This window comes from Corythoichthys intestinalis, chromosome 13 (genome assembly GCF_030265065.1).
Source record: "Corythoichthys intestinalis isolate RoL2023-P3 chromosome 13, ASM3026506v1, whole genome shotgun sequence".
Lineage (NCBI taxonomy): Eukaryota > Metazoa > Chordata > Actinopteri > Syngnathiformes > Syngnathidae > Corythoichthys > Corythoichthys intestinalis.
The window spans coordinates 20182355-20207683 of NC_080407.1; the positions used below are offsets into that span (position 1 = coordinate 20182355).

General features: G+C 40.5%; 1 protein-coding gene across 1 annotated transcript; it reads right to left on the reverse strand.

The window, feature by feature from the left end:
* Positions 1-1533: 1533 nt before the first annotated feature.
* LOC130927853 (gastrula zinc finger protein XlCGF57.1-like) lies at positions 1534-23977 on the reverse strand. The gene is made up of 3 exons (XM_057853946.1): positions 23692-23977; positions 10928-11332; positions 1534-5103 (listed from the first exon to the last, which is right to left on the reverse strand). Exons 1-3 carry the CDS (start codon positions 23729-23731, stop codon positions 3599-3601), a joined length of 1950 nt encoding a protein of 649 aa, XP_057709929.1. The 5' UTR covers positions 23732-23977; the 3' UTR covers positions 1534-3598.
* Positions 23978-25329: the final 1352 nt, after the last annotated feature.

Sequence of the window (25329 nt, forward strand, 5' to 3'; positions counted from 1 at the left end):
ATTACTCACTACTGAAAAAAATAACGCCGTTAAATTGTAACGCCGTTATTAACAACACTGCTTGTGACCCTATTTGGCATGTAAAGAAATTAGTTCACATTACTTCCGTGCACCACTGCAATGCATTGTGAGAGCTCTGAAGTGAATTGTTGTTGACTCGATGATTAAGCCCTCAAAGGGTCGATCCGCCCAAGTTCACTTCAGCTGTTTAGAGAAATGGCGGCAGGGATTCTCCCAAGGGCAAGTGAGTGAAGGCGAGTAAAACTGTTATTGCAACTGTTATTGTGGGCATACTTATTGCCTCCGGCTTGTACATTGGGATTTACCCAGGTAGACGAGAAGGTAGCCTCCCTCTGCCTTCAGGTGGGGGGACAGGTCCCGATTGTTTTTTGTGCTTATGCACCGAAGAGCAGCTCAGAGTACCCACCCTTTTTGGAGTCCGTGGAGGGTGTGCTGCTGAGCGCTCCCTAACGGGACTCCCTCATTCTACTGGGGGACTTCAACGCTCACGTGGGCAATGACAGTGAGACTTGGAGGGGCATGATTGGGAGGAACAGACCCCCTATCAGAACCAGAGCGCTGTTCTGTTATTGGACTTCTGTACCCGTCACAGTTTGTCCATAACAAACACCATAGTCAAACCATAGGGGTGTCAATATGTGCACTTGGCACATGGTTTTGTTCTTGCTGTTGAGCTGACTTCTCAGGACCTGCCTTACTCTCTGCAGATATTTGACCGTTGCAGCATTCCTTGTGGCCTCTTCATGATGTGATATTCCATGGTACTTGTAGCTGTTCTCAAAATCTGCTATCTGCACTTCTGGGAAGGCAACCCCCTCTGTCTGGAATACCTTCTTTCTAGTTGTCAGCATTCGGCCACCTTTGTCCAGTCCGAATGACATTCCGATGTCCCCGCTGTAGACCGTTGAGTCAATGCCTCGCTCAGTCTAAGCATAAAAGCTGATGCTATCCATTTCAAGGAGGTGACTGACGTTGGCCCCATTCTTAAGTCGGTATTCATCCCCAGTCTTGTGATCAATTGGCTGAGGGGATTCAGGCCTATGCAGAACAGCAGTGGGGTTAGAGAATCTCCTTGGTATATGCCACATTTGATGGAGACTTGGTTAATTAGCTCAAAGTTGGCCTCAAGGGTGGTCTGCAATGAAGGCTCTTAGTGTGGTTTTAACCTTCTAAAGCTTCAGGCATTCCAGGATCCATGGATGTGGCATTGAGTCATAGGATTTCTGGTAATCAATGCAAGCAGTGCACATGTTTGTCAGGTGTTACAATCTCAGGCAACAGTTCAGTCCCCCTTCAATTTCTCCCCCCTAAAACACCTGATTCTTTCAGGTGTGTTAGAGGAGGGAGACATGGAAAACACAGGAGGAAAAGTGGCCCCGAAGTGCAGATTTGGTGAACCCTGCTCTAGATTCTTACATTATGGTTGCAGATTCTCAGGGGTGCACATATTTTTTCTAATTTTTCTATAATTTTTCCTCAGAGGAGGACCTGGAGATGTGACTTGGTCCCCATTGAGCTTGAGAGCCGACCCGCCTGATGCAATAAATTTATGACAAGCTTTACTTAGAGCCAATTAACTTTAATTAATTATATTAACAATTAATGCTTGATTAACATCAACTGGCACAACAAAATTGCCATTACTTTGAAGTGAAATGTAAAGAAATAAACATAAAAGCACCAATTCAAAATAAAGGGCATTATGCTGCTCCCACATTAACTCCAAGCCTTTTTAAAAGTAGGATGTCCTCCTCATAAGACCTCATTGAACGTGCATGTTTAGCTTTATAAAATGCAAACAAAAACACGTTTGTCAGTGCATGTCGCTGTTCATTACCTTTATTCCGCCCTATTCCGCCACTTGTCCATAGGGCGAGTGGGGTCCAGTCTGACATCGATAGTTTGCTTAAATGCTACATCCTCTGTTTTTTTTTCGTGCTTTTCAAAGTTTGGATGGCTGAAATTCTTGGACCCTACATAAAATGCGCTGCTCTTATCGGCGACATTGGGATTCTCACGGCACACTTTGTACCGCATTTCCGTGCGAGCATCATTTGCTTCTAGCCATGGTACCTCCTGTCGCCACTTTTCAGCAAAAGTCCTTTTTTTTGGTAGCTCCGGTGACGTCTCTGTCGTCTGTCTGTCTTTTGACGGGGGTGGGGGAACACGGAAGTAATTACTCAGTGTGGCCTGCCTCTTCGACATTTTGAGAAGTTATTCTCTCGTGTCCGCCGCAAATACAGTGGTCAGCCATCGGTATGCAAAAGCGTATGGAAGCTGTTGAGGGCCAGCGCGTTTGTCTACGTCCAGTACGCATGCGCGCATGCGGACCACTTATGTGCACCCCTGCAGATTCTTCAAAATTAGCAGTAACCAGCCACAAAAAAACTGAAAAACCAAGTAAACAAAATCGTGAAAAGAATCAGGAACGAACAATTTGAGGGATTTTTATTTATTTTTTTGCCAGATCATCCTGGTCAACGATCACGTGACTTAACTTCATCTAAATTCATATTCATTGTAAATCGGGTGAGCCAATTTCTTTTAAAAGTGTGAATACAATTTACACTAGGAACCGACAAAGCACACATATAGCACCAAAACTGCAAATCCTCAATAGGATTTGAGGAAGGTCCACAAAATACAAACGTCTTGCATCCACAAACTGATGAAGCCAGCATGGATGACAGGCAAAACAGTCCTTGGCCACCGCTTCTCACACCAACACACACGCGTGTCTTAACCTGATCCTTCTGATTGTGTCGTTGATAGGGTTGGGCATCGAGAATCGAGCATCGATGGGAACTGGTTCTAACACTCCGATGCTCCCGGAATCGTTCGAATTTTAAAATTTTGATTCCTTGTTTCAATGCCCTGACTGCCGAGCGGGAAAAAAAGTGCTCAAGTTCAAAGACTGATATTTATACACAAGTTAAGATTAGCCATGTAAGAAGTTCATTTAATTTAAAAAATCGTCGAGAAGAATTTAATAAAAACTGTGCAATTTTTTTTACCCTGCCTGTTGAAAGAATCGGAATCGAGAATCGTTTGGAACCGGAATCCAAACGTGGAGTCGGAATTGGAACCGGAATTGTTAAATTTCAAACGATGCCCAACCCGAGTCGTTGACCACAAACTGAGCAAAAACATTTTTTTACCAATGTGGGTTATTATGTGTTGTATTAGCTTGCCTTAGAGAGAATATAACCACAAATTGAGCAGGAAAAGGTTATTCTCCAGCGTGGGTTTTAGATTTTCCTCCAGTGTTGGTTCTTGTGTGTTTAGTTGGGTATCTCTTTGTAGAGAATAATCGACCACAAACTGAGCAGGAAAAAGGTTTTTCTCCAGTGTGGATTCTTATGTGTTTTGTTAGGTATTTCTTTGCAGAGAATATTTGGCCACAAACTGAGCAGGAAAAAGTCTCTTCTCCGGTGTGGGCTCTTGCGTGTGTTGTTAAGTAGTTCTTGCAACTGCATCTTTTGTCACAAACTGAGCAGGAAAAGGGTTTTTCTCCAGTGTGTGTTCTTATGTGTATTTTTAAGTAGCTACTGTGACTGAATCCTTGGCTGCAAATTGATCAGGTAAGAGGTTTTTCTCCAGTGTGGTTTCTTGTGTGCAGTTTTAAGTTTCCCTTTTGAGAGAATTGTTGGCCACATACTGAGCAGGAAAAAGGTTTTTCTCCAGTGTGGTTTCTTGTGTGCGTTTTTAAGTTTCCCTTTTGAGAGAATTGTTGGCCACAAACTGAGCAGGAAAAAGGTTTTTCTCCAGTGTGGATTCTTGTGTGTTGTTTTAAGTGTTTCTTCTGAGAGAATCCTTGGCCACAAACTGAGCAGTGATAAGGTTTTTCTCCAGTGTGGGTTCTTGTGTGTATTTCTAGGGCGCTTTTGCGACTGAATCTTTGGTCACAAAATGAGCAGGAAAAAGGTTTGTCTCCACCATGGGTTCTTCTGTGTTCTTTTAAATCTTGCTGCTGAGCAAATCTTAGACCACAAACTGGGCAGGTAAACGGTTTTTCTCCAGTGTGAGTTCTAGAGTGGATTTTTAGGGCGCTCTTCCAAATGAATCTTTGATCACAAACTGAGCAGGAAAAAGGTTTTTCTCCAGTGTGATTTCTTATGTGTTGCTTTAGGTTTCCCTTTTGAGCGAATCCTAGGCCACAAACTAAGCAGGCATAAGGTTTTTCTCCAGTATGGGTTCTTGTATGCACTTTTAGGGCGCTCTTGCACCTGAATCTTTGGTCACAAACTGAGCAGGAAAAAGGTTTGTCACCACCGTGAGTTCTTCTGTGTTCTTTTAAGTCCTGCTTCTGAGCAAATCTTTGACCACAAACTGGGCAGGTAAAAGGATTTTCTCCGGTATGAGTTCTAGAGTGTATTTTTAGGGCGCTCTTCCAAATGAATCGTTGGTCACAAACTGAGCAGGAAAAAGGTTTTTCTCCAGTGTGGTTTCTTATGTGTTGCTTTAGGTTTCCCTGTATAGAGAATCTTTGGTCACAAACTGAGCAGGAATAAGGTTTTTCTCCAGTGTGGATTCTTGTGTGTATTTTTAAGGCGCTCTTGTGACTGAATCTTTGGCCACAAACTGAGCAGGAATGAGGTTTTTCATCGTGGCTCCTCATATGCCTACGACAATTATACTCATTAATGAAGGTTTTCCCACAATGAGAGCATTTGCATTTGTTGTCACTGTCAGCTTTCATATGAACTTCATTATCACTGTCAGGCGAGTGTGACATGGCGTCTTCGCTATCTGATAGCGGAGCGGTGAAATTGTCCGCTTGCAATCCTTCTGTTGACCTGCTGCTACCGCTTGGAGGCTCGGCTCCTCTGCTGGTCTCACTCAGGCCCTCTTCACTCTTCAAAGGCTCACAAGTTGGCCTGTTGATATCGTCCTCCTCTTTAACATATGGCTCTACCTTTAACATAAACTCTACCTCCTCCTTTTTGATTGAAAGTAGCTCTTCTCTGTTTTGCTGTCGAGGGTCATCTGGCTCTTCTTTTTTTATTTGCGGGTGCTCTACTTCCTCTTTCACGCCACTAGACCCTGACTCCTGCTGCTCAGGACCAAAATATTTTCTGAAACCTACAAGACAGAGTAGAGACAAATTATGAACTAGAAAAAAAATCAATAACATGTTGAATGAACATTAAAAAAATCATGGACAGTATTTCCAACAGATTAAATGGCTCCTTTCCAATTTGAAGCACTTGTGTTGGACCCAACTGACCTTTCGCAAAAGCGCCATAGTGACAGTTGCTAAGACAAGCTTCCTCACTTCAACGGCATAGCCATCGCAAGCAGACATACAGTGGGGCAAATAAATATTCAGTCAACCACCAATTGTGCAAGTTCTCCTACTTGAAAAGATTAGAGACGCCTGTAATTGTCAACATGGGTAAACAACCATGAGCGACAGAATGTGGAAAAGAAACAGAAAATAACATTGTTTGATTTTTAAAGAATTCATTTCCAAATTAGTGTGAAAAATAAGTATTTGGTCAAAAAATTGTAGAATCGGCAATAGGTAAAACGCTTCGTGTAAAGAAATCAACTGTGGGAGCAATTATTAGAAAATGGGAGACATACAAGACCACTGATAATCTACCTCGATCTGGGGCTCCATGCAAGATCTCACCCCGTCGGGTCAAAATGATAACTAGAACAGGGAGCAAAAATCCCGGAACCACATGGGGGGACCTAGTGAAGGACCTACAGAGAGCTGGGACCACAGTAACAAAGGCTACTATCAGTAACACAATGCGCCACCAGGGAATCAAATCCTGCACTGCCAGATGTGTCCCCCTGCTGAAGCCAGTACACGCCCAGGCCCGTCTGCGGTTCGCTAGAGAGCATTTGGATGATCCAGAAGAGGACTGGGAGAATGTATTATGGTCAGATAAAACCAAAATAAAACTTTTTGGTAGAAACACAGGTTCTCCTGTTTGGAAGAGAAAGAATACGGAATTGCATGCAAAGAACACCATACCCACTGTGAAACATGGGGATAGAAACATCATGCTTTGGGGCTGTTTTTCTGCAAAGGGACCAGGACGACTGATCTGTGTATAGGAAAGAATGAATGGGGCCATGTATCGAGATATTTTGAGTGAAAAGCTCATTCCATCAGCAAGGGCATTGAAGATGAGACGTGGCCGGGTCTTTCAGTATGACAATGATCCTAAACACACAGCCAGGGCAAAAAAGGAGTGGCTTCGTAAGAAGCATTTCAAGGTCCTGGAGTGGCCTAGCCAGTCGCCAGATCTCAACCCTATAGAAAATCTGTGAAGGGAGTTGAAAGTCCGTGTTGCCCAACGACTGCCCCAAAACATCACTGTTCTAGAGGAGATTTGCATTGAGGAGTGCGTGAAAAGCTTGTAAAGAGTTACAGAAAACGTTTGGCCTCCGATATTGCCAACAAAGGGTACATAAGAAAGTATTGAGATGAACTTTTGGTATTGACCAAATACTTATTTTCCACCATGATTTGCAAATAAATTCTTTAAAAATCAAACAATGTGATTTTCTGTTTTTTTTTTCCACATTCTGTCGCTCATGGTTGAGGTTTACCCATGTTGACAATTACAGGCCTCAGTAATATTTTCAAGTGGGAGAACTTGCACAATTAATGGTTGATTAAATACTTATTAGCCCCACTGTAGATGATTAGAAAACCTTGTGCAATTATGTTGGCACAGCTCAAAAAAGTTTAGGTGGTTAGAGAAGTTAGAAAACTGATCTTCCTTTGAGCTTGTTGGGTGTCTTGAGCATAAACTTGTGGGTTTGATTAAACTCTCACATGAAACTTGACAATCTGTTCTTAGAAATGAAGGCTATTCTAGGCATGTGCCGGTATGATATTTTGACGGTACGATAACCGTGAGCAAAAATACCGCGGTATCACGGTATTGCAATTATAGCTCCAAAAAATTTTGAGATGTATGGGTTATAACTTTTTCCATTGAACAGGACGTTTTTTTAGACCATAGTTGCAAATTGGAACATGAATATATTGTTAAAATAAATAAATTATCAATAATTTAAAAAAACATTTTTTAAACTAAATATAACTAATAGACTATACTCACAGCCACAGCTCAAGTTGCTCAAGATTAGAGCAAGAGCAAAATAATTTCTCTAAAAAAGTAAACACACTTCAGAATAAATTTTCTTTTAAAAATTATACTGCATGACTTTTTTTTGAGGGTGGAAAAGCTTAAGTGAAGTTTCGCCATTTTCAGCCACTGTGTCAACTCTAGTCTACATGATGTCATGCATTTGTGTTAAAAAGAACAAAGAATTCATAAGTTAGTTAAAATGTCAATAATTTTTCAATAATTTAAAAAAAACATTGGGAGTGAGACCTCTTCTTGATCCAGCGAATGTGGATTTGTGCTTCGGGCAAGATCATCTTTCTCAATTAGCGATCTTTGACGCTATCACTTTTTCCCCTTCATTCAAGCGAATCAAGCTTGTTTTCTCACTCTGCGGCTGTCACACTCAACGAAGTCGCTCTCCCAGCTAAGCCTAGGCTAACATTCATCTTTGTAAGCTTTTAGTTAGGTTGTATATTGAATTTGAAAGGAAAATGTGTGTTTTGTTTTTGGCGAACTTTTTCCATGGTGCTAATCTGTTGAAGCTACTCACATGGAAAAATCTAATTGTACAACATTTTAAATGTACTCAATTTGTGTATTACACTTACCACAATTTGAGAGCTCAATAAATTGAAGAACAGTACCCCTTATGTTTGGAGTATTTGTTTTTGGGTTAGCTGGCTGGCTAGCCGATAGCGTCACTTTCACAAACAGCAACTAACAGGAGGGGGTGAGCGCTGCTGTGCCAAGCCGCTTCTGGCTGCAGTTTTGACACAAGAAAAATAGCGAATACCGTACTACGGTCTGATGGAAAATTTTTGTGGTTTTGAAACCGCGACGTTTTCACACCATGGTAAATCGTGAAACCGGTAACCGGCACATGCCTAGGCTATTCTATAAGAGAAATTGTCAAGAATTTGAAGATTTCCCTTCACGCTGTGCACCACTCCCTTCAGACAAAATCTAACAAGAGTAGAAAGAGAAGAAGGAGGCCCCGCTGCACAATCAAGCAAGAAGACTCCGGGATGCTGGCTTTCAGCTTATAAAAGGAAACGACTAATATAGGCAAAAGAACACAGACATTGGAAAGAGGAAGATTGGAAAAAAGTGTTATGGACAGACGAATCATAGTTTGAAGTGTTTGGACTTTGGATCAAAGAAAACAACATTTGTGAGATGCAGAACGACTGAAAAGATGCTGGAACAGTGCCTGATGTCATCTGTCAATCATGGTAAAGGTAATGTGATGGTCTGGGGTTGCTGGTAAAGTGGGAGATTTGTGCAAGGTCAATGGGATTTTAAATAAGGAAGGCTATCACTCCATTTTGCAACCCCATGCCATATCCAGTGGACAACGCTTGATTGGAGTCAGTTTCATCCTACAACATGACAATGACCCAAAGCACACCTCCAAATTATGCAAGAACTATTTAGGAAAGAAGCAGGCAGCTGGTATTCTATCTGTAATGGAGTGGTCAACATAGTCAACAAATCTCAAAACCATTGAGCTGTTGTGGGAGCAGCTTGACCGTATGGTACGCAAGAAGTGGCCATCAAGCCAATCTAACTTGTGGGAGGTGTTCTGGAAGAGTGGAGTGAAGCTTCTCCAGATTACCTCAACAAATTAACAGCTAGTATGTTATGGCAGTGCAACGGTTTGCGGTTCAAAACCGAACCGTACGGTTCGCCCTGTACGGTTCAATACGCCTTTATGAACCGCTCCTTTTTGGTTTTGCAATTACAGTAATTTATTCCGAACGCTTGTGGAATGAATTGGTCAAACTGTGTGCCTGTGTGTGACTGTGAAGCGCAGCTGTGGAGAAATTCCCGCCCCGCGAGTAAATGTCCAATCGCTGTCAAGCACCTGTGTAATAGGAGCCGAGTAACGCCCTCTCTCGCTTACGAGCGAGCTGAAAGTGAAACAAGAAAGAAAACAAAAAAAGTTATGGCGAGCGGAGGAGTCGACAGACCGAATTTTGAGGAAGCACCGGCTTCTTTCAAATCTGCGGTGTGGCAACATTTCAGTTTCCCCGTGGACTACAATGCAGACGGAGAGAAAATATTGAAAAAAATATAAAACAATTTGCAAGTATTGCTCAGCGCTTGTTCCCTATGCTAACGGCAACACTTCTAACATGACTCAGCAGTCAGCTCTTCTTCAGTACACCGGCATCACCCATAGACATCGCTTTCTCAGAGCAGGACAACCCCGAAGAGGCGTTCCAAAAGCCTTACAATATCAGGTCAGAAAAACAAGAAAATAACCCATGCAGTGGGGATGTGCATTGCAAAAGACATGCAACCATATTCCGTGGTTGAAGATGCGGGCTTCGTTAATTTAATTGCAACGCTTGACCCGCGTTATATTGTTCCCTCGCGGACATATTTCGCCCACAACATAATCCCCGACATTTTATGAAATGGCACGCAAAGCCATCGAAGATGATTTCGCGAAAGCACATAGTTTCGCCCTGACCGCTGATAGTTGGACGTCCCGTGCTACAGAGTGCTACTACCTAACTGTGACGGTCCACTATAATTCATACCTGTCAAGTTGTACGGTCTCGTCGTAATTTGTACAAGTGAGCACTGATTTTTAAATGTGTACGCCGTCCGTTACGTTCAAAATCTGCACGTTTTTCGTGCATTGCGTTTTTGTTTTTTTTCATCCGTTCGGATTTGGTCACCGTTTCTGCAAGGAGCCAATGTTCGTTAATACTTGAATGACACGAGAAAAGTCAGACACAGAGAGGGAAGAGTGTTTGTTGAGACGTTGTAGCAAACGTGATGCTAGGCGGCTCCAATATTTCCTGACTGTGGCCGACATCATACAATCTACGCCTAGATAACTCATGCATATAGAACTACAAGTGAAATAACACTCGATAGCGTTACTAAGCAGCCGCCATTTTAGAGCAGTAAACTTCTCAGAAAGGCTATGTTGTAGTAAACCTTCCGAGCGAACCTAAGCAACTTTTTAACCAAAATACTCCTAAATCAGCAAAATCTTGACTTGAGTCTAACTTTAAAGGATGAAACAGTTTTAAAATTTTCACATGTCGAAAGTGGACGGAAGGGAACTAAGGCAAAAACGGGAGCAATTTTATCAACTTTAACGGTTGATTCACAACATTAAATGACCTCCAAACATAGCAAAGGTTACTATGTTTTTTTTTTTTTTTTTTTTTTTTTATGAAAAAAGAAACATGAAAGGTATCACCAGTTACTTTGCCAAGTAACTTTTTTACTACTGTGTGTGTATTTCAGTTGTCAGTCACTACACTTGCCAAAGAGCTAAGAAGCATTTTAACAGTCAATAATGTTTACATTTTAAGTGTTTATTTCAATTTTTTAAAGCAAAATAAAGGCAGTAAAAAAAAAAAAAAAAAAAGCAAAACGCGAACCGAAACCGAACCGAAACCGTGATCCCAAAACCGAGGTTCAAACCGAACCGTGGGCTAACTGAACCGTTGCACCCCTAGTATGTAATTGGTCTGCAAAGCTCTAATTGTTGCAAAGGGTGCATTCTTAGGGTGCGCTTCTGTGTGCAACTCATTCGAAAAATAAAACTGACTTTTGAAGGAAAACACAAAATTCTCTAGGCGACCCCAAACTTTTTGAACGGTAGTGTATGTTGCACCTTAAACTCGCGCTGATGTGCCATTGTCAAAATGAGTCAGTTATATTGTCAAACAACAAGGACTGCACACACTATCGCATAAAGACTAAACGAATGCCACCAAATTACAGTTCCGGCTTCTTCTTTAGAATGAGCCATGCTCTCCCCTCAAGGTAACTAACGTGATACTCACAGAACAGCGAGTGTGAAGTGAAGTCATCACTCTCTGATGGTCGAGCGATGAGGTTGTCTGCTTGGAATCCTTCTTTTGAACTGCTGCTGCCACTTGGAGGCTCCGCCCCTCTGCTAGCCTCACTCGGACTGCCATCTTCCCCCTTCAAAGGCTTACCAGTCCACTTGGGGATGTCTACCACTTCCACTTTAACATATGGAGGGTCCTCCTCCTCCTCCTTTTTGACGGGATGAGGGTGCTGCCGCACCTCAATGTGGGGGTTCTCCACTCTAATCTGATAATCCTCCTGCTCCTCTTTAATGAGGACGAATTCTTCCTCCACCTTCTTGACGTATAGAGACCCTTCCTCCTTTTCTTCCATGTGAGCAGACTCCTGGCATTCAGAACGATGCGCTAGACTGACATCTGCAAGACCAAGAGCATAATCACAGATGGGCCATATCTTATTTCATCATTTGCAAGGTTTGAAAACATGTTACTGTCCCACTGTGCTGTCTTCATAATGTGAATTATTTTTAGACAAGAATAGTGTAGAAAAATTCTTGTTTTTATAAAATGCTTCACTGAGTCCACTAAACAGCCTCTCACTGACACAATGAATTGCCACGGCACACTTATGCAGGTTCAACAATGATTTCCAGATTTGTGCGTTTGATTGTTAAGCTACCATGCTTCTCTGGCTAGATCAAAGCTACAGTGGGGAGAACAAGTATTTGATACACTGCAGATTTTGCTGGTTTTCCCACTTGCAAAGCATGTAGAGGTCTGTAATTTGTATCATAAGTTCTCTTAAACTGTGAGGGACGGAATCTAATACAAAAATCCAGAAAATCACGTTGTATGATTTTGCGTCCAGCGTTTTGTCCGAGGTCTGCAAAGCCCTCCAGCCCAATTTGCTTGCTTTGTCCTACAATCAGCCAGTGGGAAGCCATAGCAGATTTCTGGCAACTATGGAACTTCCCAAAGTGCGTTGGAACCCTTGATGTTAACGTTATCATAAAAGCACCGAGGCACTCTCAATCAGTGATGATGTATCGTGTGTGATCTGTCTGGTATTGAAAACTAAACATCAAAACAACTCTTTTGACACCAAACCTGTGCTTTATTCTTCATATACTTGAAGTGTGACACGTAAATAAGTCTGACTCACAGCAAACATATGTACACAATAAATGATGAAGTGCACCAACCAAAAATACGATATAAAGTGATAAAAAGCTGGCAGTTTTTAGCCGACTGGGACACCGCTTCGAGTGGCCATTCGATTCCGAACACACACATACTTGTACTTGTCTCAGTCATTCTTCCATTTTTATTTATTCAATCGCTGGATGACCTCAAGCCCCGTATTTTCGGCAATCTCCCCCCACGAATTGCTTGCCATTTGGCACTCTTCATAATGTCTTGACGAGACATTGTAGAAGTTGTCGTACTTGCTCTTCGTTGATACTCTCGTCGGCTTGGTCCATTTTTGCGTGTAGTAAAATAATGTTTGACAATGGCGCTGATTTCGCGCTGAACCGGAAACACCAGTCTGAGCGGACCAATCATAGTCCATTTCTACCACGTCACATGCGTTGACGCGGCGTGAAGCTAGAAAAAAAACGAAGGATCCAGAGAGACTACGGCGAAGGGTCGTAAATCGGGTCTTCCTTGACGGCGCATGTCTGACGCAGAAGCATAACTCGGCCTTCAGGGTCAAGGAATAACCGGATTATTTCTCTAGCCTACCTTTAATCGTGTTTGTTACCCAGAAGTAGGCATGTGCCGGTTACCGGTTTCACGGTTTACCGTGGTGTGAAAACGTCGCGGTTTCAAAACCACTAAAATTTTCCGTCAGACCGTAGTACGGTATTCGCTATTTTTCTTGTGTCAAAAATGCAGTCAGAAGCGGCTTGGCGCAGCAGCGCTCACCCTCTCCCGTTTGTTGCTGTGTGTGAAACTGACGCTATCGGCTAGCCAGCCAGCTAACCCAAAAACAAATACTCCAAATATAAGGCGTACTGTTCTTCAATTTATTGAGCTCTCAAATCGTGGTAAGTGTAATATACAAAATTAATACATTTAAAATGTTGTACAATTAGATTTTTCCATGTGAGTATCTTCAGAGATACTCACATGGAGATTAGCTCCATGGAAAAAGTTCGCCAAAAACAAAACACACCTTTTCCTTTCAAATTCAATATAAAAACTAACTAAAAGCTTACAAAGATGATTGTTAGCCTAGGCTTACCTGGGAGAGCAACTTCGTTGAGTGTGACAGCCGCAGAGTGAGAAAACAAGCTTGAGTCGCTTGAATGAAGGGGAAAAAGTGATGGCGTCAAAGATCGCTAATTGGGAAAGATGATCTTGCCCTAAGCACAAATCCACGTACGCTGGATCAAGGGCAGCTCTCACTCCCAATGTTTTTTTTAATTTTATTTTATTTTTTAGATGAAATCTTTCCACAACAACATTGACATTTTAACTAACTTATACATTTTTAAGTAACTTATGAATTCTTTGTTCTTTTTAACACAAAGGCATGACATCATGTAGACTAGAGTTGACACAGTGGCTGAAAATGGCGAAACTTCACTTAAGCTTTTCCACCCTAAAAAAAAAAAGTCATGCAGTATAATTTTTAAAAGAAAATGTATTCTGAAGTGTGTTTACTTTTTTAGAGAAATTATTTTGCTCTAGCTCTAATCTTGAGCAACTTGAGCTGTGGCTGTGAGTATAGTCTATAGGTTATATTTACTTTAATTTTATTTAAAATATTTTTTTATTGATTATTTATTTTAACAATATATTCATGTTCCAATTTGCAACTATGGTCTGAAAAAAAAAATCCTGTTCAATGGAAAAAAGTTTTTTTTTTTTTTTAACCCATACATCTCAAAATTTTTTGGAGCTATAATTGCAATACCGTGATACCGTGAAACCGCGGTATTTTTGCTCACGGTTATCGTACTGTCAAAATATCATACCGGCACATGCCTACCCACAAGTATACTTATATAAGTATACTAATAATTGAATGCCAATCTGACGAAAGCCTTAATGAAATTGCAATTTGTTCCGAGTGTATTGATTCCAGAGACAATCGACAAGTACAGATATCTGGCTGATTGTTCTCTAATCTGAGCAATTACAGAAAAGTAGAAGTATCAGTGAAGTTTCTCCGTCCAGGGGATCCCTTCATTCGTAAACACATTAGCATACTAATAGTCGAGTCATGAAGTGAGGTTCTGTGACCATCCTCTGGCAAGGATGTTTTGATGATTGATTTGACATCTACGGACCATTTAGAAAAAATTTTGCCCCCAGGTCCCTCCCAAAAATTCTGTCATTTTTTTCCTATAGAGCCAAATTGAAAATGGCGCCCGGCCAAATCTAAAAAAAAAACAAAAAAACTTTTGATCTGGTTGACCTAGAATCATGCATGAAGGCACTTTTTCATACAGGTCAACCATGAGGATTACAAATCTGACATTGGTTTAATAATTAAAACTAGTTTCGACATTAAAATTAAAGATGCCTGCCTTCTAGTGCAGCGGTTCTCAACATTTACAGGCCGTGACCCCTTGTTTTGGGCTATATCGTATCTTCCGGGATATTTTTTTTTCTTCAATTTTTACAGAATATGTCAAGGCAGCTTTTAAATGCGTATTTTGTCATAACAATCTAATTTTATACAATTCACCATTTCGTCAAATGTACAGTTATCGTTTCTGAAACTTACCAAGTCAACAAAACCAGGATAAAAAAAATATTTTTTACACGGGAAAATGCAAATTTTCCCTAATATATCCCGAAAGAGCATAAGCGCTATTTATGATCAAATAGAGAATGTTCAGGCGTTTTTATCGTCCATGCAGGAAAGCTCATACACTTCGAGACCTCTATGTTGAATTACAGAAAATAGATACTTAAGACATGCTGCATGGCACAACAGCTTGATTATGGAAGTATACAATATACCAACAGGGACAAATATATCTGCATGTGTTCTTCAATGTTGTACTCTGTGTAATGAAGCCACGGATACCATTAGGTCAACTCAGAGACGGGAAAACATAAAACAAAAGTCACTTTTATGGAGTGGCCTTGACAGGTTTGGGCAGGTCTATGCAACTGTTGATTGGGATAAAGGTCCAGTTGGAAAAATTGTCCACAAAGCATGTAGGTTAACGCTATGTAACGCTAAAAAAATGGAACAAGCCAAAACAAGACAGAGAAAACGAGACTAATGAATGCCCATCTCAGTCATCTTCTATATTAGATGAATGCCCCACAGCTGCAGATCCACCCGCCAAACGACTGCGATCAAGTCTTGGACAGATACATGATAAATTAAAATGTATCTGGTGTTGTAGGCCAGAGTCCCCAAAGCACCCAGCCACAAAGTTGAGTCCGATTTCCTATGATAATGCATGGGCATCTTTCAAGAACATAGAGTGGCCCTGGAAGATCAGGCAATGCGGGACAGAATCAACTGCCTCATCGATTCTGCAGCTGATCAGCTCTATGCACTTGAGATCCACTATCACTACACATGCTGGATGAAATATGTGACAAAATACGAGAAAATGCAGAATGTTACTCTACGTGAGGCACAGACTATGTTCTTTAAATCACGTAACAAAAATTATTTATGAGGAACATGAGGTAAGGTCACTGCAGAGCCTCCTCCAAGACTAGAGCTCTTTAATTTCTCATTTTGGATTCCCAACATCTGGCGTTAAATCATTTTACATCAAAGATATTCTGACTCCGAAATAAGATTGGTTTCCATTCACGCTCACAGAGGAACCAGAGAACCAGAGTGACCTAGTCTATGACAAGTCTGGAGGTGGGTCATATGTTGAAGCTGCACTAAACTCCATTGGCGTCAATAATGAGCAGCTGGTGCACAATGTGGCTGAGCGGATCATGGATTATATAAAATCTGTAAAACTCCAAGGGTTAAAGAACTGGAGGATGAAGAAGAGCTCGCACCTCTCTTTCTGCAGTTGCTATCTGCTTTACGGGGGAGGAAGGAGATACATCTGTCTCCATGCACACGTTCCCTCACCTCTCTCATCACATAATATGCCATAAAACGACCCCCTGCAACAGCCATCAATATCTCCATTACCCTTCATGGTTTGACTCGCAGCAAGGAGCTTGTTGACTGCTACTACAAGTTGGCTATGGGGATCAGCTACCATGATGTGCTTCTCTTGCGTGATAGCTGGACCTTGCATGATATTGAACAGTGTTCTGTGTGTCCTGATGACATTGGTGAGGGAGAACCAAGTACCAGTATCATTGACAATGATGACTTTCAAAATGACACTTTGACAGGGGGGTACTGAACATCGCTGTAACTGGACGTTTCTGCAGTGGCTAGATCTTCTTGCATAGAAGGATCAGAAAATCCAGGATGCACATGAGCGCACAAAAATGCAAAAACAAATATGCAGCCACCTCTCTGACCTGGCACAGAATGTGAATCCGGAAATCGTCTACTCTGTTGGCCCAACTTGACAACACAACAACCGATGAATGACTACGGCTTTGAGCAGTCTGAAGCTGACACCATACTCTTCACTATTTATGCTGGTCTTTGGCAGTCAGGTTATAGTGGCCCTGATCTCCTGTCATTCTTCCCCACGTTGCTCACCACAATAGTTATAATTGTTGGGAAGTTAGACAACCATGACTGTCAGTGGTGGCCGCAAACGGTATATCTTCTCTGCGTTGTGTACAATACAGGTTGTTAAGAAAAAGATCTCCTACTGTCATTCTTATCCACGTCGCTCGCCACAGTAGATATAATTATTGTGGAAAAGATGCCAAAACTTTTACCAATAAATAGCGCGGCTCCAATGAATATCTGTGTCTACTCCACTCGCTTATTTCTGCCTCTTAGCTCTCAATATATTTAAAACGGCGCCATTGTAGTCTGTTCGTGGCAATGTGTGAGGTCGTCGCGTGCATGCATTAAATATTTTAACGTAATTAATATAAAAAATTAATTACCGTCTGTTAACGCAATCATTTTGACAGCCCTAGTAATAGGTCTTTAAATAATGATGAAATCATTCTTCTAATGCGCCTTATGCCCGTTTCACTGTTTCCTGTGATGAGGTAATTTCACTACTGTCTCTAATTTCACTCAACCTCCACATACCAGCGAGCTACTTTAAGGTGTTATTTTTAGCAATTGAGTGACTTCACGGTGACAACGTTATGGAAAGACAAAAGCCCTATGGGTCGTATTTCAGAAAGAAAAGAAGAAGAGCGTAAAAGTGAAAAAAAATTATTGGATAAACACGTACACTTAGCGCAATTGCAAGCTAGCGGTTATTTACAAAGAATTTAGATGACATACTGCTAAAGCTAAATTATACTGTATCATTGGCCAGGCCTGTTTAAGAAATATGTCAGTATTCAGCCAGCTGCGGAATAGTGTTAATTAAATTTACTTCCCCTCCCATTTTAGAGAAAGTTGGACAAAATGTATTAGAGCTGAAACAAATACTCGAGCAACTCAACTAACTCGAGTTTAAAAACTGATCCGAGTAATTTTACTCACCTCGAGGAATCGTTTAATTTTGCCAGCTCTAAGCATCACGTTTTGCCCGAACTATTAAAGCGGGACAACGTGTTGACGTCACGTGCATAGAGGAAGAAGCATTAAAAAAAAAAAAAAAAAAAAAAAAAAACATTACTGCAGCTGACAGCCAGTACAAACTACGCCCATATGATGCTACAGTGGTAGCAGGTAGTGGCTGATGCGTCTCATACACATCAATTATATAGAACAAGATGCGAAATGACAGCCGCAATCTTAAAGCAGTTTAGTGTTATTGTCCCTCGCTCACGTAACATTAGCCCTGCGGAGGGCTAGGTTTCTATTAATGAAGACTGATGTCGATGGGTGGCTAACGTGTCTTACATACAGGCTTTATTTAATCTGTAAAAACATAGCGCTGTAGAGTGATGAGGGTGTAAAATAAAAACATAATACAGCTAACGGTCACTTTTAGGTCAGTGGTCTATACTACGAACAGCGTTCAACCTCCCCAGAAGTAATCCTCCTTACCAGCAGGTAAGCGGACGTGACAAAACCTGGTTCCCTCGTTTGTGGTCAATCAGTGCTACGACGCTGATTATGAGGTTGATTAGTCGAACCTGTGTCAACCCAATCAGAGTTACTGCGCGTTCACACAAAAGGGGATGGAGACCAGTGTCAAACACTACTTGTGACGATGGCACAGGCACCTTACTTCACGGAGGAGGAATGCGCGATAATCATGCGGAGTTATGAGGAATTAAAATCGACACTCACTGCGAAATCCAACACCGCTTCAGCGAGTAGCGCGTGACTGGTCGGTTGGCAGCGAATTACAAATCGTGTGATTTGTGAATGCGTCAATATGCCGGTTTAGTTATGTCCATGAAAAGAAAGCCTGCTGTCAGGACAATAAAATAAGATTTGGTACGTTAACTGTCAGAAATAATTTATCGTACGTACATCACCACATGAAACAGGATGATTGTATGTTTAGTCCTATTGATTGTATGAATATGTATGTCCTTAGAACATCTTCAGAGTAGAGGTTAGATCGGGCCAAAAAAATAATCCAGCCCGACCCGACCTGGCCCGATTAATTAACTTGATTTGCAGGCCTGAGCCCGAAACCTCCCGCAATTTTATGTTATACAGTGGTGCAAATAAGTATTTAGCAACCACTAATTGTGCACGATCACCCACTTGAAAATATTAGAGAGGCCTGTAATTGTCAACATGGGTAAACCTCAACCATGAGAGACAGAATGTGGAAAAAAAAAAAAAAACTGAAAATCACATTGTTTGATTTTTAAAGAATTTATTTGCAAATCATGGTGGAAAATAAGTATTTGGTCAAGAGCAAAAATTCATCTCAATACTTTCTTATGTACCCTTTGTTGGCAATAACGGAGGCCAAACGTTTTCTGTAACTCTTCACAAGCTTTTCCCACACTGTTGCTGGTATTTTGGCCCATTCCCCCATGCAGATCCCCTCTAGAGAAGTGATGTTTTGGGGCTGTCGTTGGGCAACACGGACCTTGAAATGCTTCTTACGAAGCCACTCCTTTGTTTTCCTGGCTGTGTGTTTGGGATCATTCGATTGTCATGCTGAAAGACCCAGCAACGTCTCATCTTCAATGCCCTTGCTGATGGAAGGACATTTTCACTCAAAATCTCTCGATACATGGCCCCATTCATTCTTTCCTTTACAAAGATCAGTCGTCCAGGTCCCTTTACAGAAAAACAGCCCCAAACCATGATGTTTCCACCCCCATGCTTCACAGTTGGTATGGTGTTCTTCGGATGCAATTCAGTATTCTTTCTCCTCCAACCACAAGAACCTGTGTTTCTACCAAAATGTTCTATTTTGGTTTCATCTGACCGTAACACTTTCTCCCAGTCCACTTCTGGATCATCCAAATGCTCTCTAGCAAACCGAAGGCGGGCCTGGACGTGTACTGGCTTCAGCAGGGGGACACGTCTGGCAGTGCAGGATTTGAGTCCCTGGCGGCGCATTGTGTTACTGATAGTAGCCTTTGTTACTGTGGTCCCAGCTCTCTGTTGGTCATTCACTAGGTCCCCCTGTGTGGTTCTGGGATTTTTGCTCACCGTTCTTGTTATCATTTTGACACCTTGGGGTGAGATCTTGCATGGAGCCCCAGATCGAGGGAGATTATCAGTGGTCTTGTATGTCTTCCATTTTCTAATAATTGCTCCCACAGTTGATTTCTTTACACCAAGCGTTTTACCTATTGCAGATTCGGTCTTCCCAGCCTGGTGCAGGTCTACAATTTTGTCTCTGGTGTCCTTTGACGGCTCTTTGGTCTTGGCCATAGTGGAGTTTGGAGTGTGACTGACAGATTGTGGACAAGTGTCTTTTATACCAATAAAGAGTTAAAACAGGTGCCATTAATACGGGTAACGAGTGGAGCCTCGTTAGACCTCGTTAGAAGAAGTCAGACCTCTTTGACAGCCAGAAATCTTGCTTGTTTGTAGGTGACCAAACACTTATTTTCCACTCTAATTTGGAAATAAAGTCTTTAAAAATCAAACAATATGATTTTCTGTTTTTTCTTCCACATTCTGTCTCTCTTGGTTGACAATTACAGGCCTCTCTAATCTTTTCAAGTAGGAAAACTTGCACAATTGGTGGTTGACTAAATACTTATTTGCCCCACTGTACGATGTTGGAAAATGTAGCACAGTATTCAGTGCTCCCCTGGCGATGTCAGGATATTCTGAAATGACTTAAATCCAGAACCTCGGTAGAGTTGTCTCAAATGTACGTTTAAGGTCGCTGTGATTTGCGATCTCTAAAAGCTGATATTCCTGTTGCACAGACATGCTCGAATCACTTGGTCGATTCAAATACGGGTCACAAATCCACTCCTTCGCAGTTCGTGGGTCTTTAGTGATTGGGAAGTAGCATAGATTTTGTTTTCTTCGAGGTTGAAGGCTCATCTTCTGGCTCGTCAGTTTCCCTTTTCCCCGTAAAAAATCTGTCCAAAGACGTCTGTTTTTCAGTCATTCTAGTGTGGGGGCTAATTATTTCCTGGAACAAATGTGATGGGCGACGACCTACGTCATACGTTATTATCGAGGCCAAGCGCACATTGATATACAAAACAAGATGTACTGCTAACAGTTCAATCAATGCATTTCTATGACGACCTCCTATCCTGTCGTTGTATATCTAGAGTAGACAGAGATATTGGTGTGTTAAGCGGCACAGGCCAAAGTCAATCGGCCAGAATGCAGTCGTTAATAAATGATTTATTATTTTTGCGTGGCCCGGTACCAAATGCGCCACGGACCGGTCGTTGGGGACACCTGGTTTAGACTAACTTAAAACTTAACTAGAACTTAAAAATGGCTTGACACAAATGGAAATTCAATTGAAACACTTAATAAAAACACCAACACCAAAAGTGCTGTGTGTTATCAAGCGTACTGACAGTTTTAGGTAAGAAATATATATATATATATTTTTTTTTTTATTCGAATCTAGAATATTTTTGAGGGAAAGCATTAAAGTTTTTTTTTCTAGTCACATCTGAGATGCAATTGCTGACTTTTTTCAACAATGTACATTAAAAATAAAAACATTGAAAATGGTTCAATATTAGGTGAAATGTATTGTTTTCTCATGTATATTTATAATTGCTCACCTAAAAAGAAAAAAAAAATTCTAATCACATCTGAGATGCAATTGCTGACTTTTTTCAACAATGTACATTAAAAATAAAAACATTGAAAATGGTTCAATATTAGGTGAAATGTATTGTTTTCTCATGTATATTTATAATTGCTCACCTAAAAAGAAAAAAAAATTCTAATCACATCTGAGATGCAATGGTTGATTTTTTTCAACAATGTACATAGAAAATAAAATCATTGTCTGAAAATGGTTCAATATTAGGTGAACTGTATTGTTTTCTCATGTATATTTATAATTGCTCTTCACCTAAAAAAAAAAAAAAGTTATCTGATTACTCGATTAATCGACAGAATTTTCATTCGAATACTCGATTACTAAAATATTGGATAGCTGCAGCCCTAAGGTGTATGGGAGACTAAAATTGTGTCTTGCTGATTTTCATGTGATGTGACACACTTTTACCTCGTTTTCAATTGTGCTATTCAAATAAATTTGCCTTGCCTAAAGGGGCCAAGGTTGATTAAATAGATACACCATAAAATACGCAATTAATAATTTCACAGTCCTGTGGTATGGGGGACTACAAGTGCCATGGATTTAGATACAAACATTTGTTAATAAATGTGTCATTAATTCATTAAAATGACAATTCCATTCATGTAAAAAAAAATGTATTGGTTATCAAATATTATTTCATTATTATTGGACGGTTCTGTGTAGTTGGAGGGCTTCATGAATTTATTTTAATTTGCAACCTTGCCCTTCAGAATTAGTGGACGGATCCTACACCTGATAGAGCCTGGTACAGTAGGCTGCTATTATATGGAGGTAGATTTGTGTCTTTATTATTCAATCAAAAAAAACGTGTCTTCAATCAAATAAAAAGTTGCTTCAGTCAAAATATATATTTTCAATCGAAGAAAACGTCACTTCAATCAAAAAAAAAAAGTGTTTGATTGCAAAAATAAATTTGAAACTCAAAAAAATATATTTGAAAACTTTTTCTTTGATTGATTTTTTTTTTTTTAATTTAAGTCAAGTTTTTTTTTTGATTGAAACATCATTTTTGATTGAAGTCATGTAATTTTGCGTTTGGACCACATTTTGGCTAGGACATTTGCGTCTTTATTATTCAATCAAAAATTAAGTTGCTTCAAACAAAAAAATATTTTCAAAAGAAAAATCACTTCAATCAAAAAAAAATTTTTTTAATTCAATCGAAGAAAAAAAGGTTTAAATGTGAAAAAAATTGAGACTCAGAAATTCGCATTTGAACACTTTATTTTTCATTGAAACTGTTTTCTTTGATTGAAGCAATCCTTTTTGTGTTTGAGCCATATTAGGGGTAGGACATTTGTGTAAAAATCATTCAATCGCAATAAAAGTTGCTTTAATCAAAAAACAATTTTTAATCAAAGAAAAAAATCATTTGCAAAAATATATTTTCGGGGAAAATATTTTTTTTTATTTGAAATGCCGATGTAACACCCCCGTACCGGTGCCCTATATTCGGCTTTGACTCCAGGAGACTCCGATGGCTGGATGGAGCCCTGGTGGCCATTATTCTTGCTTCATACTTTTATGCCATTGGCGTAATCAGCTGCCACTCAAACACACCGGAACTAGTGTTGAAGTTGAATCTTTGTGTCAAAATGATTCAATCAAAAAAAAAGTGCCTTCAAAACTTTTCCCACTGAAAAAAAGAAAAGTGTGTTCAAAACTTTTTCCACTTTGGAAAAAAAAAAGTTTAAAACTTTTTGCTTTTCAAAAAACCTGACACTTCAATAAAAAAAAAAATATATATATATATATATATTTATTTTCAAAAAAATATTTTTTTTCAAATTTTTTCTACGATTGAATTTTTTTTTTTTTTTTTTTTTGATTGAAGTGATTTTCTTTTGAAAAAAATGTTTTTTGTCTGAAGCAACTTAATTTTTGATTGAATAATAAAGACACAAATGTCCTAGCCTAAATGTGGTCCAAACACAAAATTACATGACTTCAATCGAAAATGGTGTTTCAATCAAAAAAAAAAAAAAACTTGACTTTACTCAAAAAAAAAAAATTAAATCAAAGAAAAATAGTTTTCAAATTTATTTTTGCATTCAAACACTTTTTTTTTTTAATTGAAGTAACGTTTTCTTCAATTGAAAACATATATTTTGATTTAAGCAACTTTTTTTTAAATTGAATAATAAAGACACAAATCTACCTCCATACTATTATGGTTATGTCATGCTGGTTTCACAATCAACAGCTGACTAATACAATGTAACATCCCACTTTTCCTCTTTGTAGATGCTCTTCTGAAACATTTTCCTTCCACCTCTGTACATTTCAGGCCATTTTTACAGCCAACTTATCCACATCAGCACCAAGTCCAATACCTTCCCACACACAAACTGCCAATGGAGAAAGAAGTGTGATAGTGAATGTTTAAATATTTGTTGTGAATGTTGCCGAGGGGGGCAGCAGCAAATATGTTGCTTAGGGTCCCAAATTGATCAGGAACGACCCTGCTTTAAACATTCGTATTGTAATGTCAAAAGTCAACTGACTCACCTGACATTTTGGGACGTGATGTTTGCTTGCTCGGCGACATGTCGAACCCAGGCGCGTTGTTTGTTCGCTTTGTTAGCGGCTAAGCTACGCTAGGCTAACCTAAGCAGGCCTCGAAGTTTCAACGTGCAGCCAAACGATTCGAAGCAGAAGCGAGATTGAACGGATTCTTGGCGTGTCCAAAAATTTCCGCCACCTTTCAGTCGATTATATTACATTGTGGGGCTAATGAAAAATGGATTGTTTTCAAGCACCAGTTTTCCTAAGCAATCGGACGGAAACTCCTCCTCCAGCCAGTGCAGCCACTCACGTCCTCTACGTCATGACGCATGACGCTCGCTTCCACGGCCTGCCACGCCCCCTCGCTCCCAGCTGTCCGATACATAAACGTTTTTTTCTCAACAAAACAACTTTTCACCGTCCAACGTGAAACAGGAACGCTGTTGACCAGGTGGCGGTGCACATGTGCAGTTAGATGTGGACGTGACGCACTCCTTGGAGAGTTGGGCGTTATGTCACCTGACAAAGACAGATACCCCGTCTGAATGACAGCCATTGCTGCAGCTTTCCGCCAGCAGCAGGCAGCTAGCGTTACTGTTGCAGTTTGACATTGACTGACGCTTGGTTAAGGTGTGTAACCACCACTAGAGGGCGCCGTCCACATACAGTATCTGTACGTAGACTAGTCAATACGGTAGGCAGGCAGAATGGTGTGTCAAGAGGCACAGCCCAGAAGGCGGTCGCGGATAGATTATTATTTCTGTGCGGCCCAGTAGTATACGCAGGGGCGCCGTATTGGGGGGAAAAGTGGTACTGATTCTAAGGGCCCATGGCCTGAGGGGGCCCACAAAGAAAATTAGAGCATTAGGTAATCGTTTGCAAATTTAAATATTAATCATTATAATTTCAAAAGGTATAAAACGAAGGGTTTCTTTTTCTTGTTTTGTTTTTGGCAAAAAGTAAACATCCAGAGAGCATATGTATTGCCAGCAACCCCCCCCCCCACGCGTATTTTCATTAATTGGTTTCGTCCGCCCTTCCTTTGATCAGACCGCGCGCAGGCTGAGCAGTGGTCGGTGCACATTTACACCAGTCAATGACTCTGAGTACTGTGCGTGCGGTAGGCTACATCAAAAATGTTTTCAAAACAGAAATCAGGCTATCAAAAGAGAAAAGAAAATAAAGCAAAGCAGGAGAGCGGTAGAAAAGGCCAACAGGATGTGAAAAAGTACTTCACAAAGGAAGGTTGGTGTAAATTGTGTCAGTGTAGTGCTGAAAATTAACCTGTTATTTTAGCTCACGCGACGTCTATTAGAAAACTCAGAAGCAGGTCCCAGCTCACTCCGTAAGAAATACGGGATTTTCCCGACCTCAGTGAGCGACATTGACCAATTCAAGAACATGAATTCCAAATAATGACGGCATTTTTTGGTATCATACAGATGTTGAAAGTTGGTGTGGATTTTTTTTTAAAATCTGGTTAAATCCAGTTTGTCAAGAATTTATTGAATTTAGTTTGTCATCAATTAAATTTAGTTAGTTAACAAGGAAGGGACCTGGCTTCGGAGCTGTAGCCTATAGTGGAGATTGTAAGTTTTCAAATGGGGCTAAGCCTACTCCATAATGAAATACTGTAATTGT

Excerpts from the sequence above, each read along its gene's own strand:
- LOC130927853 (XM_057853946.1), bottom strand. The coding sequence starts at position 23,731 with ATGTCGCCGAGCAAGCAAACATCACGTCCCAAAATGTCAG. Across the intron at positions 11,333-23,691 it reads ATCACGTCCCAAAATGTCAG|ATGTCAGTCTAGCGCATCGT; the intron begins GTGAGTCAGTTG and ends TTGGTCTTGCAG. Across the intron at positions 5,104-10,927 it reads CACTTCACACTCGCTGTTCT|GTTTCAGAAAATATTTTGGT; the intron begins GTGAGTATCACG and ends TCTGTCTTGTAG.